Source organism: Dromaius novaehollandiae, chromosome 9 (assembly GCF_036370855.1).
Source record: "Dromaius novaehollandiae isolate bDroNov1 chromosome 9, bDroNov1.hap1, whole genome shotgun sequence".
In the NCBI taxonomy this organism is placed as follows: domain Eukaryota; kingdom Metazoa; phylum Chordata; class Aves; order Casuariiformes; family Dromaiidae; genus Dromaius; species Dromaius novaehollandiae.
Genome location: NC_088106.1, coordinates 3836932 through 3852792, shown reverse-complemented (window position 1 = coordinate 3852792; position 15861 = coordinate 3836932). Strand labels below are relative to the sequence as shown.

The following is a 15861-nucleotide window of genomic DNA, read 5'->3' as shown; positions in this document are numbered from 1 at the left end:
ATGGAGGCATCACCAAGAGCAAAGGGAAATACCTATGCAATATTCCCAGCTTTTCCTGCACCCCGTGGTACATACCTTGTACTCCAGGTTTGCCTGGATATCCTGGCATGCCATTTGCTCCCCGTTCGCCTTGTTCCCCTTTGCCACCTAGGACATTTTACCATTAACATGCTATTAGTGATTCTATCTGAAGCATGGTAATCATTATACAGAATATGGGTAGTACCATTTTGCGTGTGTCTCTACAAATCTGAGCAGTTATTCTTCAAGAAGTTCCTTCAGAAACCTTAGCCAAAAATCACACAGCACAAGCGCCATCACACAGCAAACTGCAGGTCACCCCAATGTTAGATTTCTGACTCTAAGCGCCTGGCTGGGAGGGAAATTGGTGCTGCTTAACGGCAAGATGGAGAAGACGACGGCTCTGTGCTTGTCGTGCATGGATTGCCAAAAGTCTCGTTCAAGCAGTGACACCAAAGCCTAAGACACCGTACTAGCACACCTGAAAAGGGTGCAGCACATCGCACAGTTATTTAGGTTATCAGTTTTCTGTTTCTCTGTGACTAGAGACAACGGCAAGCTCATATCAGCGGTGTGTGATAGCCGGATGGAGCTGCTCTGAGCCCAAAAAGCAGCATTTCCTCCAAGTTACTGCTAACGGCTAATTATTGCTCTCAGCTTAGCTGCAACCATTCTGGCTGAGATAGTGGGATTGAAAAGTAGCTTCTATATCTGTGTGTAGCTTCCACGATATTTTTTTCTACTTTTTCTGATCCAAAGCAAATTTTGAAGTCAGTTTAAAAATTCCCATTCAGAACAAGGAGCTTTGGATGAGATCTTTATGAACATCCATTCGTATGCTGCCTGGACATACTCTACCAGCATCTGAGTTACTTCCACTCTATTAATGCCAGCTGAATCTTGCAAGGTGTCAGCACATTTTGTTTACTTTGTAAAATAATTTAACCTGTAACTCTGCAGTATCAGATGAGGACAACAACATCTGTTTTCAAAGTCAGCAGCTAGTCTGCTTTACCTCTTTCTCCTTTAGAGCCTTTTGGACCTTGAGGTCCTGGCATTCCTGGTGGACCTCGAAGACCAGCATCTCCCTTCTCTCCTTTAGGACCTGTGATCACATTAACAAAATTATTTTAGTGACTCAAAGGAGTAACTTTATAAAGAAAATTCTTGGAAGTAACTAAACAATATGGCACGAAGAGGTGCCTGTAAGACAGACCGTGTTTCTGTTACCCTGGAAAGAGCTGCCTAGTTTATGTGGTATCGCACAACTGAGGTGAAGAGAGCAGGAGGCAGAAGGGCGCTGGCCTGTGCCCCACGCGCCATGGCTGCTGTGGCTGCCACCCTGCAGCAGGGCAAGAGGGAAGGGCTGCAGGGGAAACGCCACCCAGGCCACGCCGAGATTAATGAGGGCTGCGCTCACAGATCCTCCCACCAGGCAGTTAGCGCCTGAACTTTTGCCTTTCAGCTCTTGCAGTGCCCAAGTCTTACAATTTTGCATTTAGCTGTTGGCTGTACTTAAAGGTTTTTTAAAACTAACTTCCAGCTGCCTCAGAGCCATAGGAGCTCAGACATGCCTAAAACATCAGAAGTAATCTGTCTTAAACATTTGAATGCATCTAAGGAGCTCCTATAGCTTTGTAATTGCTCCTTGCCTTAAAAAAAAAAAAAAAAAAAAAAAAAAAAAAAAAAGTAAATGTGGAGTCTGGCAGAAAGCTCTGTGCTACATAAGGAATGGTTTGAAAGGCAAGCAAGGTAGCTTCAATTTTTATAATTTTTCATCGACGTGGGAATCTAGAGACTCCTGGGGCACAGCCAGGAGCAGAGTTTGGCAGTTTGAATTGTCACAACACCAGCCAGTTGACATGAAAATTTTTCCATCAGTGCACAGGAGACATGTGAGTGTAAACTCTGCAGCTGAGATAACTTCCATTAGCCCATCCCTCTTGAACTATGGAAAATGAAAATCCCTCAAGTACACTGTATTAAAAAAAAAAAAAAAAAATCACAATTTTACCGTGCTTCCTCAGCTGAATAGTTTCTATCTCCAATGTTAGTGCTATTAAAGCAAACATTTGCAGATTAATGCACTACTCATTATAACAGTGTTAGAATCAGGCCTTCCATAGATACACTTTGTCTGTTTTACTACTGTAAATGTATGTATATCTTATAAATTTAGATGCTATATACAGAGCGTCTTACGAAAACAAATGACTATTTTAAAATTTGAAGTCAAAATTATGTTTGCATTTAACATTTTCCAAGAAAAAAAGAAATCTCAGAAAAAGAGGCTTTTATCATAAGCTTTCAGAAAAGATACAAAACTGCTTTCAGGTAGTTTTGAGGGTCATGAAACCGTGGTTGAATTGAAAGCAACCTGCAACCGTCAGAAGGCAAAACACCAGAGCAGGGGCGAGAGGCGCAGAGGGCGGCAGGACAGGGTGCCCGCACTCCCACATCATGCCAGTGGCCTTCGTGCGCGCCCGCACCTTCCTGCTAAATCATTTCTTCAAGACACGTGAGGAAAACTGTTGGTCTACTTTATACCCGTCAGCAGCCACATCCTCTTGGGAGCTGTGGGAAAGCCATCCCCTACCTGGAAGGCCTTGCTCTCCCTGGTCCCCCTTGTGACCTGGCGCAGGCGGACAGCAATCGCAGCAATTGAAGAAGAAATCGGCTGCATCAAGCGTGAAGTTTTCAAACGGGAACAGTGTGGTGGCTGCGTGGGCGGCAGCGCTCAGGGTGGGTAACTTGGCTCTGCCTGGTGCCTCCAGAAAGGGGCCTTTTCCCACGAGGGGGACAGCAGAGGTGGGCAAGGCCCTGGCCCCCTCCAGTTGTGGCGGCTTTATCTTCGTGTACTTCACAGCTGGGGTCACTTTTGCTTCTGTGCACGCAGCTGTAACCGCCAGCATTACAAATGCAGAGACAGGCCATGGTGAGCTCCACATTTTAGCAGCTATAGGGAAAGGTGAACACAGTCGTAAATCATGGCAGAACACTGCTTGCGTTTGCATGTTCCCCACAAAGCCCATTTATGCCGCATTCACTATCTCTTTTCTTGCACTTTTCATTGCGTCCCTTTTATTTTGCTTTTATTTTTTAATCCACAACAACCACGCTGACATACAAACAGAAAAGTCTGAAAGAGCCTTTTCCCATTTAGCCTGGTTTCCTTTTAGCTTGAGAAGCACACGGCCACGCTCGCGATAGCTAGCCTGTGTGCAGAGGCCCTTCTGCCTGCGCCCGGTCTGGAAGACGTGCCAGAGAAGTGCCTGGCATGTATCGGCACCTGCCCAACCGAGTGCGCTACAGAGCCTTGCTTTTATAGGGAAAGTGAAGCAAAGTTAGCAAGCTAACTCCCTGCACAGTCACCCGGATACTGAGCGTGGGCCTACATGTTTGCCGCCTGAGCGCCCTGGCTGACTTCTGTTGGAAGTGCTCCAGCTGACGTCAGAAGTTTTCAAGGGACTGACTGAGATTTTACAGGATCAGTCCCTTCCCGAGGAGGAGAAAGACAGGCTCGAGCCTCGGTTTGCCTTGTATCCAAGAGCACTGCATCCAGTCCCACCTGGCACGAGCACGGGCGGTCAAGATACACAGTGCTGCTCAAGGAAGGTCCTCCCAAGTGTATGACCTGGGATAGTTCAGTAACAATCTCAGAATCAAACATGAAGCAAACAAACCAAAAGCTTTGTTCTACTAGAGTAAAGGGAAATAAAATTAAACATTAAGTATTCCAAAATTCCTGATATAAATGTTTTAGAGTCAGTAGCATTTCCTGGACTTGCATATTCTTTTAGTGTAAATTTTCAGGTCCAATTTTTTTTCTTTTTAAAGAGTTAATTTAGCTGGAGCAGGAAGAAACAACAAGGTAAGAATTACACATTTTTTCCTATAGAACAGATGATGCCTCTCAGATGACTTATCAGATAAAGCATCTTTGTTCCTCTTTTTAACCAGTGTGTTGACCTGTAAATACGAATGGAAAAGACTTCCTTTCTTGCTGAACCTGTAATACAACCTTTCTATAGCAGCTAAGGCAGTTCATTATGTTAAAACATCACCAGGAGGAACACTTAGTGTTCTTGCCATCCAGAGGGCAAAAGGAGGTCTGGCCAGATTTTTTCAGGTATTTTCAAATTCCAGTATTAAACTGAACCACAGAGCTGCTGCTAATACGCATACCTCGAAAGCAGCAAGGCTGGCACCAGCCAGGACCAGGACAGAGGCTTCCTGTTTGGCAGATGCTAGTGACAGCGTAGTGCAAGATGGAAAAAGCCCCTTCCTCTCACAGGACACCCTTGCTACTCGTACCGGGGTGGCTAAGAACAAGCCCTGGCAGCATACATGCACTGTGGCTCGCGCAACCTGCAAAGCAATGGCCTGTGGGGCTCATTAGAGCAGAACATCAATTTAAACGCTTGGCTGGAAGCTCTGGAAAACCCATAACTTTAAAATGCTAAAAGCCAGCAACCAGACGGGAAGGCAGGAGCGTTCCCTCTGGCACATCGCTCCTGGGGGCTGCCAGAGCAGCACAGCGGCGCAGGAGCTGTGAGCTCCTTCCTGCGGCCAGCACAGGGACAGAGTGAAAGAGCAGATGGATATCTGTAAGGACCACCCTCCATCTCCAGGATGCTTTTATAGATGTAACTACTACAAAGAGATGTAGAAATTATAATTACTTTGGTCCTCAATATGCTGACTTCTGCCTGGTCAGACCTGCAAGTATTTTAGTGAAGCTGACTAGGTTAGTTAATTCAGGCATTACTTCAGACCCTTTTGTATAATAAAGATTAAAAATGCACAGCATGAAATACCAGCTGTGTTGAAGGACACAACTGCTCTTGCCTTCAGAGAGGCCAGGATTTCACCTCCAGAGCTTCAGAAGAGGTGTGTGTTTTCATATTTCAGACCATAAGCTGACACGTAGGCCTGGGAGGTCAGACAGAAATGCCAGCATAGACAGGCTTTCAGATGTTCCTGTAGTTTTTTTGTGCCTTCCCCTCCAGCACATCCTGCTGCCCACCCTTGGAGAGCAGATGTGGGACTCGTGTCAGGCAGACAGTGCCAGGAGGGCATCTGATTTTATCATTACTTTCTAAAGAAGCCAATAATTTGCAGAAGGTTATGAAGTACAAGTTCATTAAGTACCAACTGCACTGCAAGAAAAGGTTAAATTGCTACTTTAGAGACCTAGTAATTTTATAGGGAAATGGTAAATCAGTTTTCAAATCAAAACCATTTCGAAGTTTTACTGCCACAAACCATTTCTGCAACTAGTTCTAAAAGTACATATGCACCAGTTACATAGTCAAATTGATGGATTGTCATCAAATACAGGTAAAACATGATTAATAAAAAAGTTATACCTTACCAGTCTGTTTAGAAAATAAATTGCTCAGAGCAAGGAATCATCAGACAGACCTTCCTTACAATGGACGAAACTGTTCCTTAAATAGTTATTTTTAAATATATAAATAAATTTTAATTAAGTGAAATGTTTTGGTTTTTCACTATATTGGATTACCACCAGCAACTATAAAATCACACATTTGAATATCCCCACTAGAAAAGATTATTCACAGTGGGCAAAAAATACGAACGATTAAACTTTGCTGCAGTGACATCTAGTTCAGCACTACTGTATTGAATTGGATCTAAATGTCCACTAATTGTTCATATGTGTCCCACAATAATATTGCAATAATAGAGTTGTTCTTTGGTATGGTCCTTAAAATTACAGTTTTCAGATATTCGAGTTCACAGCAGAAGTTTAACTCCAATCTCCCAACTTTAAATAGCAAGGAGATGATTTTTGTCACTTTTTGTCATTTAATTATTTCAAACTCTTATTTATGGGTGGAAGAATTAGTCCTCATGCAGCTATACATACATTAAAGACAGTAGCTTTTCTTCAGATAAATCATACTGCCATTGTGTCTTAAATTCTATGACATTATTGCAAAAATCCAGACTGAAGATAAAGTGAACATGTGTCATCTCCTACCTTATAAACGTTCCCGCTATCAGGACTACCTGCCCTCAATGGTGCTTTGAAAAAAACAACCTTATTTTCAGCAAGAATCTATTTTATTTGTGCAATTATTGCTATTGTGGCCAATGAGAGAATGCATTGTGCGCAGGGCAGGTGGGATTGGCAAAGCCTCCGGAAAGGAGCCAAGGTGGCCGTGAAACCCGAGCAGATTCAAATGCTTTCCCCAGGCTGCAGCTCTGCTCTCCACATGGGTCTTTCTTGGCTCTTCCCCCAACACTCAATGTGAGTCTCCAGAGCATTTTGGCCTCCGCTTGCCCTGCAGTGCTGTGTGACCCTGGGGAATGCTCAGCCCTCGACTTCTCTATAAATATGGAAAAGTGTCCCGTGGCCTTGGCACTCGCCCCATGGGCAGCGTGAGAGGGCAGAGATGTGAGAGCGTCTGAGCACGGGGAAGGCGGTATCACTTCTCATTCAACTCCCAGCCACGACACGGCGCCACGCAGCCCAACACGATGCAGACGTGGGATAGGAATGACCGGCATGAGGAAGGTTGCTACAGCGTTCTTCTAGATCTTATTTGAACCAATAACCCTCTGGATTTAATAGGCTAATTGATTTTCTTCGTGGCTTTCCAAGCAATCGCAGTGCACTCATTTCCTTCCCCAATGACGTTAAAATGGGCCATCATTTATTCGTGGGTTTCACAACCCAGTTCAGAGTGCAGGATGAAATGCAGTAATGTGAGGCTGCCTTTCATTTCCTTGTCTTCGTGAAATATGAGCAAGAAAACCATCTCATTCAATCGGTCTGAATTTACTACATACCAGTACATTCAAAGCGCAGTGGCCAGACAAGAAAGCCTGCTTGTTTCAGGCAGGCTGAAGAAAACAATCAATTCTCCTTTAATGTAAGCACTGGGAATTGTAATCCTCCTTGATTTATTTGTAACTGCAAAACTACCTTTTCCTGCACAATAGTCTACAGCTTTCAGCAATAAAAGTCTGATTAAGGAAAGTCTATTACTAAGCATACCAGGCTAGATTGATTCACCAGTTTTTCATGCTGTTCCAAAGAAATCAATTAGGAATTTTGTAGCAAGATGCTCTAGCCCTGCGTAGGACATGCACTCCTCACGGCTTCTACAATATAACCTCGCTAATGCTCATTAATACCATTGAAAACAGAAGACAGATCCTGAATTCGAGAACAGTTCTTTTCTTAAAAAAGTAATAATCATTTTTAATCAGACATAATATTTTAAACTGAAATTAAAAATCTTTGTGCCTTCAGCAGTTAAGTTTCTGACAAGCTAGTGGAAGCACCCATATAAACTGCAGATAAATGGCATCAACACCAGCCTACGGGTTAGACCTAAATCAAGGACTACACTCGATTCGCAGGCACACTGGTATAAATTTACAGCATCTCCACTCAGTTCTCACGGAAGCAACTGATTCACACTAGTACAGCCGAGGAGGAAGAAAACAGCTGGGGACCTCCTAGATCAAAGCACTGCCGATTGCTGACAGCTGGCCAGGTTAGCACCCTGCAACGACTCTAAGCAAAACCATGGTTGTCTTACGCCCTGTGTGAGAATGAGCCGTGCTCCCTAAGAGCTGCAGCTCAGGGAGGGAGAAAATATTAAGTGATGATGGAATCACAGACAGTTTTGTAACAGACACAGAGGGAACAGATGCAGCTGCAGGTTATGCAGACCTATCCTGGCTTCACATCCTCACTTGTGTTCTGTTCTTGCAGTCTGGCAAGGTCACATAGGAAAGCAAGGTTGTCCAGGGAAGGGGAGGCAGGTGTGATTGGTGGCCTTATAATACACCACATCTTTCAACCTCTCTAATCACTGTATTATTCTGTAGAGAGGAACCAATAAAAATGTTAAAGCCAAAAACAGAAGGCTGTTTTGCAGTATTTCCAGAGCAGTGAAATTACTGGATTAGGGAGGAAAATTACTTGAACTAATACTTTCTCATTCTACAACTGTAAGCCAAATGAAATGCATCAGATTTCTTAAAATGCAAGTTGTTACAAAAATGGTAATTTGCATGCACAATTAGAACTGAAGTTGCATGCATTCATTTAATCATCTGTATTATAATGACAGTGTGTACTTGAATCAAAGGGTTTAATTATTTTTTGAGTGCTAGCAGTTACCTTTTACTTTAAATAGCTTAGAAAAAGATTGTATTTACTTGTTACTGTCTTTCTCACACAATATAAGTTGCTAGAAGGAGAAAAAGTTATAATGACTTCTAGCTTTTTATAAATAAGACATAACATAAAACATATAACTAAGATAAAACACGTAACTAATATATTTTATAGTAAAACAGAAAATGTTCTAAGTTCTTTCTAGGCTGCTCTTAGGAATTAGTCTATAGCGTAATCTAAAAGATCCTCATGGTCACATTGTTCACTTTTTAATATGTTTCTTTGATTTAACCCTCATCAGTGAATTATTATAGGATAATATTGCAAACTTTACTCTCACCAAGCTATTAACCACTGAATCACTTACACGAATAAAGGACTGCAGCATCAGGCCTTACCACATCACTAGCTACATATCTGAAAAGGCAATCAACTTGGTCGTAATAAAATCCTTGTATTGGTTTAAAATCAAGACTTGTCAGTGGCAAAATAAGCTACTCAACAGGGCAACTTCTTTTTTAACCAAGATTACTGCATTTTACAATGTTGCCTCTGTATTCACCAGAGCTACTGTTTCATGGACCCTGATTTAATGCCATTTTTGTGATACACTAAAGCTAAAGCAAGAAATACAGCTTCAAGCCTTGGTTACTGTACTTTCTTGAATAGCTTGAATAGTAGCTGCAAAGCAGTCTGGAATAGTATTCGATTACGAGACAACTGCAGCTTTTTAAATTAAACAGTACTTATTGAGTTACAGAAGCAGTTTGGAAACTGCTCATAGGTTGAGAGCGTAAATTAAGATTTAACACTAGATTAATCACTTTGTTTATTCAAGGAGTCTAGAGTCTCTATATTTCTGATATAAATGATGCATGCAGGCCATTAAAAAGCCTTTGAAGTATATTTCAAAGATACTCCTAGCCTTGCATATTTGAAGATGAATGTTTTTGACTGAGATTTGTAAACACAGCTAGTACTATGCTAGTGATTTCTAAAGGCATCCGTCAGCCATGGTAAGCAAGGGCTGCAAGCCCTTCTGCTGCTGGCTGGGTCACCAAAAGCCCCTCAGGGGCTTGGCGAAAACAAACGTATGGAAGTCCGTTATGACCCCAGAGGAGCCTTTAACCAGCAAAAACCCACTTCCCCACGCGTGCAGCATCCGCCCTGCTCTACTTGAGTTACCCCAGTCTAGTCAGCACCTCAGAGAAGCAGCCTCCACTGTAATTAGTAGACAGTCTGCATCTATAGAGTCTATTAACTTTGAAAAACTGTGCATTTACTTCATCACTAATATCTGAACAGACTCCTCTTTTATGTAGAGTGGAAAGACAGCTTGCTCTTTTTTTAATCTGGTACACTGGGCAGTGCAACGAGGACCCAAAGCAGGGCAAACCAGTCCAGAATCGCTTGTTATTTATGTGGTTGGGTGACGAGTAACACACGTGCAAAAAAGTATGCTTCTTTTGTAAGATAAAAAGCCCAACATTGTAAACACAATTTACCGAACCAATTTTTCCCTTGCTAATACTTATAACCATAATCTCTGCTCCCCATAATTATTAGAGACAAAGGAAAAAAGGAGGACTTCAAGAGGAAGCCTCAGTTCTCGCTTCCTTGTCATCCACGCCAGTGCTGAACTCAGCACAGCCACAGTAACCTTCTGCTTGCAGGATCCTTGTTTCGACTGACACTTTATACACAGGGAGACACAATGCGCTTTATAAATATATTTTGTATGAAATTAGTGGGATATTTTTTAAATGAGACCAACAAAGGAGATACAAAGAGCACCTCCCAGAGGGTTTCACTTCCATTTGTTTGCAAGTGAAAACAGAAAATGTATACTTACAGATGCAAGGTAGACAGATAAACTAAAAAGCTGCTATGGAAATAGAAAAAAGGAGGAAATAGTGAAAACTTGAGCAGCATATGCTAAGCCTGGTTTGTAATAATATATACTTTAAAATCTTAATGCCAAAATATCAAGAAGGTAGGCTGGAGAAGAGAATATTCACATATTTTCGTAGAGGGAAAAAATGGAATTAAATTCAATTTGAGCTGGATTAAAGGTGTTAAAAGGAAATTAACACTTCCGTGTGAAAAACAATTAACACTTCTCACAAGATTTCCTGCAATAATTTAGCAGGTCTCTTAGCAGAGCCCCTCTTCCCTCCCCCCACTAATTTTAGTTTCTGGAAGTTTGAAATATGTTGTTTCCTTTCTCCATTACGACAAAACAAGTAAGCTAAACAGCAAACAGACTGATATGATAATTTTCTGTAGGCTGTTTATTAGGGGAGGAAAAACTTCCATGTGGGACAGATAATTTAATCAAACAGAGATACCACTTTTTTTTTCTCCTCCCCTTTCATACACTCAGTATGCTGCAGGCTCCTAAATGCCGCTAAGGGGCAGGGGACCTCGGGAGTGCTAAATGAAAGCAGAAACGCAGCCTTTCTGAGCGCTGAGGCCCTACTCTGGCATCCCGGGAAGCACGGACTCGGCGGTGCCATCAGCGATCAGGCCGTTTGGAGAAGGTTTCAAAACCCAGGGCCGAGTTTGTCAGAGACGTCCCCTGGGTGCTGCGGGTGCCTGGCTGGCAGCCCCCCACCACGCTGCGCCACCCCGTGCAGGTCACCCTTGGGACCAGCTTTGGGGGGAGCCACAGCCCCCAGCCAGGCACCTGCAGCACCCTGGGGACATCTGCAGTGCCAGCGCCTCTGGTGCTGGCTACAAACAGCCCCAATTCCACATTTTATGCTTCATTTCCACCAAGGTAAACTTTGTCCTCCTCTCCGACAGGGAAGTCCTGGCTCACCTCTGGGTCCCTAAGCACCCTTTTTCCCCTTCAGTCCTTGCTGTCCAGGTCCTCCTGGGCATCCTTGTATTCCTCTCTTCCCAACATATCCTGGCTTACCTACCAAAAAAATATTTTTTTAATATGTAATATATATATACACATATATACAATACACACACTCATACACACATATTCGTCACTCAGAATAAAAAAAAACAGAATACAGTTCCATAGCAGAGTGTTCACTGGCCATCAAATTATATTTTTACTTAAATAATGTCAAATTTTTCTACACAATGTATGATTAGTAAAACATTAGCCATACATGATGTTTTTGCAATAGATGTATTAAAAGATTAGAACCTTTTTCCATCTTGGGCTGCTAGTAGTCAGACGCCATGGACAGCAACCCTGCCCTGGGTGGCAGGACAGTCATCTGGAAACTGGAGGGTGAGGGGCGTATTTAGGATCATAGTTTGCATTTTTTGTTAAAGAAGGAATCATGCATTAAAGGCTTGAGAGAAATAAAACTTAAAAATGCAAAAAAAAAAAGTTTAATACTTCAGATTCTGTCTTTACAGTTGTTCTGTTTTCAGTTTAAAATATTTTGAGGCCTTCTGTCTTGATGAGAACTTTAAATACGGTGTGGTGTAAAAAAAAAAAAGAAAAGAAAAGAAAAGAAAAAAAGAAATCAAACAGGTTATTTATCTGGAAAAATAAGCTACTGCTCATGTAGGGTTATTAAATGCTCATCTTTAAAACAATACTGCCATAGGGGTTTTCACTGGATGCAAAGGAATAAAATAACATACCTCTAAAATCAGTATAATTTCATTTGGTGTTATTAAGATTCAAATAACCAAGGGGAAAATAAAATCAGCAAAACAACTGCATCAGTCTATGACAGTATACCCCACAAGCCTAGGTTGTTTCTTATTTTCCATGTCCGCAGGACGGCTGTGTAGTTACACCTAAATACGGATTTATTGCACTTTAAAGTATAATGGCTAGAAAGATCCGAAAGCTATGGTTTCACATAAATAAGCATTTAGGGAGTTATTTAAAGACTTTAAGAACTTCACAATACCTATTACATTCTATTGAATCAATCACTCTAAGAGTCCCTAAATGCATATTTAAAATACCAGAACATACTTATTTATGCAAGAGGCTAGAATTACAGCAAACGAGCTGCTGCAGCTCACGGCGCTGGATCGCCGGCGTTGGTAGAACGGGCTGCTTGTGGAAGCCCTTTCGGAAAGGCCGGGCTGTACCGCAAGCGAGCACGCTCCCACGCTGCCGGGCCATGGAGCCCCAAGGCCGACGGGGAAAGGTCCGTCCAGGAGGCGCCCCGCACACCGCTCCCGCCACTGCCTCCACGGCCACCGGCACGCTCGGCTTGACGCTCCCGATAAAGTTTCCTGGCTTCCCTTTCTCGCCCTGGTCTCCCTGTTGCCCTTCAGGCCCAGGAACGTCACAGAAACCTGCTTCTCTGTTGCGCCCCGTTTTCCTTCAGTGCCTTTAAGGAAAAGGAAACAGAAGAATCATTAATTGCAGTGCCTTTGCTAATAGCGAGTAGTGGGATTAAGGTGGTGTTGTTTCCTTCTTTTTCTCTAGTACCGTCTTTTAGTGGAAAGGCATCTGTGGGATTTGCAGCAAGCGGGCTGGAGAGCAGCACGTTTCCCTGCACAAGCAGCTGTTCCCAAGCCGCCCACACCCAGGAGCGCTGGAGCTGCTGCCCAGGACACCAATTTGCCTTACAAAAATACAGCAATTGCTCAAAACATTTCAGAGATTGTAGATGAAGTTGAGGAATTTATTTGCAGTAAGCCCACAGTAGGTCAGACCTGAAGAGTCTGGGTTTGGTACGCACACACTTTCCCCACCATTCCTGGTATTAATGGGACCTGTCTAGATGCTCCAAGAGCAAATACTTTCTCTGCAAAAAGATTCCTTACAAAAGAAGTAGTGAAGACATACCTGATCATAACTGAGTGCAAGTACCTTACCCTGAAGAATATCTGCTAATACAGAAACTTCCTTCTCTTCCACAAATGCGGAGAAGAATGCTGAATTCACAGGATTATATACTAAAATGAAGAACAAATACTACATCTATTATACTGTAAATAAAGATGCACAAAAAGATCTCCAGTATAATTATTTAGAGGATGCACAGAAAAATAGTTGTGTTATTGCAGCTCCCTGGATATTACATTTTTTCTTTGAAATCTCTTTTCTGATGTTTAACATCGCAAACCTATGATTACACCCAATGCCTATTACCTATGAGGTAAAGTGCTGATGAAAATAATTCCAAAGGAAGTACATAATGCGTATAGCATATTACAAACTAGCAGTTTGATTTATCCAAATTTATAATTGATTATGCTTAAATGGATATCTAACTAATGCACAATATTTATTTCTCTCAAGCTAAATATTTGCCTGTGAATAAATCTAGTTTAAAAAAAAAATCCACACATACACACATTAACTTCTATGAACATTCTTGAGCTTTAGTTTACTTTTTAAAACTACTCACAATATAGACTCAAAAATTATATCTTGGATAATATTTTGGCAAAGAGAGAAACTGCCAAGGGAATTTTACATGAACAGCCAACTTTAACTGAAGTTGCAGGAGAATTTCCAGAGGCCAGGACCCTTTCCGATGGGTGCAACTCCAAAACCAAAGCGTGTTCATGGAGATACAACAAGGAGACAGGATTGGCAAGTTTGAAATAGCACATGCAGGGAAAACTGTCCCCTGTGGTTCAGCAGACCGGTTAGCCCAAAAGGGGCTCCTTGGACAGGAGGCAGAAGACCTTCACACAGAAGGAGATCCCCACGGCATCCTCCAAGATACCATCCTCTCCCTGGGCCTCGGGAGGACTTTCTGCTGTGACACAGCTTCAGAAAGGAGCAGTTGAGGCTGGAAGAGCACGAAATGAAGCTGAAGGTGGACGTAGGACAAAGACATACACTGCTGCCACACCTGTCCTGGAGCCCTACACAGAGGAAACACAAGCGCACAGTCACTGACTCTCTCTTGTTTCCTATTTTGAAGGTTATGGGCAGGGCTGCTGAGGGACAGGGTGGTTCTTCACTGGAGCTGTTATGATGACCGGGAGCAGCACCAGGAGAAAACATCCCTCTGGTGCAGGAGGAGAGGGGGACACCCCCCCCCCCCCTTAGGAGGGGACCTGCAGCACCTTTTCCTCCTACATCTCCCCAGGACGACCATGACAGCCAGCCTGGCTTCCACCCTTCGGCAGAGCCGGCTCCCTTCACAGCCCCTTTTCCGAGCCCTGCAGACATGGTTTGTGCCACTAGAGAGCAACACGAGACCATCTTTTCCCTCTGCTCTGCACGGCTAAAGGAAACGGCCCAACTGGGAAAACAGATTTCGCTGGACTGCTTTTCTGCTAGCGGAGCTCTTCTGCAGAGGTATTTCTCCTCAGTAAGTACTCGCCCACTGCCTGCCCTCTGTTTCATTACACAAGAACACACAGAATACACCTTCCTGTCCAAAAATACTGATATTACAATGGTTTCTATTAAAGAGCATTTAGCATAATTTTATGTTACAACAATGTATTTTAATCATAACTGTGTTTAGAACAAGAATATAGCCAGAAAACTGCTACTGCTACTAGTGTTTTGGGGAGATGATAGAGCCTTTAAGAAGCAAGCCAAACGTGTGTTTGATAGATGGTATGTATTGTACTGTGCAAAAATCTTTTCAAAATTTAGGCTAAAATTTAGACTTCTGGGAAACAGGAGTTGTTACAGAGATAATGCATTTAGGTACTGAAGTGTGTGTGTTTATATACATATATTATATATGCATTTATATATACACACATGACTCTTTCTTGGAACTTTTCTGCTGGAATATCATTGAACTCAAAGAATAGACAGTGCACTATCAATTTTATATTGTCTCTAATTTTTTTTTTTGGTGTGCCCCATTAAAGCATTTGCTTGCTGTCCCACTCATCCCGCCCCGTACGCAGTCCCACAGTTTTCAGGGGCACGTGCCGTCATGGCAAAGCCGTTTTGTTCCAGCACTCACCCTCCGCCGGCATCAGCTCTGCTGGCTCCTGGCCTGCACGGCCAGCCGTTCGCATGGTGCCAGACAGGCTGTGGCTGTACCCACCCTGTAGCGGTCCATCTTAGGTGCAGCGAGAGGCTACAGCACTTCTACCCGTTTCCTAAATATTCTTTAGACAGAGACTCGTGCCAGTCTCTTGACGGAGGGCACAGATTTAATACATTCATTCACATGCAATATATAGAAAGCTGTACATTTAAAAATAACAGTATCAATGTCACCAAATTCATTATTTGAATAACAGGTATAGCATGACTGTGAGAGAAAGAACAATAGCCATATATTACTGTCTTAGCCTGTCTTTTTTAATTGATTTTTGTTCTGCAGGGGTTTTTTTGTGAGGAAGTGTCACTAATATCTCATACCCCATTTTAGGTATGAATAGGTATCTGTCTCCCACCATTAATTCTGCAGTCATAACCAAGTCCCATGAAAACTGAAAATTAACAGCACTATTTCCATTACCTCCTGAAAAGGAGGAGTTTATATCATTTATTTCTCTGATACTAGGCAGTAGAAATCACAGATTTGTAGACATGGCTCTTTTCTTTAGTCTTCACTTCACTACACCTTTCCTGATTATAAGTGACTCAAGGGACCAGTTTATCCCTGTTGAATGATGTCTTTTTCAGGTACATTCAGAAACAGATCTGAAATGAGCCGACGCACGTAGATTTGAGAATACGAAACTACATTTATGAAAGCAGATATAATACTGTGCTTCTCAGCAATCAAGAAAAAGGTAGATTAAATGTTAAT

General features: G+C 42.6%; 1 protein-coding gene across 3 annotated transcripts in view; it reads right to left on the bottom strand.

The window, feature by feature from the left end:
• OTOL1 (otolin 1) overlaps positions 1-15861 on the bottom strand; it is a 60258-nt gene that overhangs the window by 3472 nt on the left and 40925 nt on the right. The window contains exons 3-8 of one of the 3 annotated variants that reach the window (XM_064516575.1): positions 12990-13075; positions 12141-12504; positions 11004-11102; positions 2618-2977; positions 1037-1126; positions 76-147 (exon numbers count right to left, since the gene is read on the bottom strand). In XM_064516575.1, the coding sequence (XP_064372645.1) occupies positions 76-147; positions 1037-1126; positions 2618-2969 (514 nt within the window). In that variant the 5' untranslated portion in view covers positions 2970-2977; positions 11004-11102; positions 12141-12504; positions 12990-13075. The remainder of the gene's footprint in view (positions 1-75; positions 148-1036; positions 1127-2617; positions 2978-11003; positions 11103-12140; positions 12505-12989; positions 13076-15861) is intronic. The other 2 variants (XM_026105759.2, XM_064516576.1) reach the window with 2 other exon arrangements.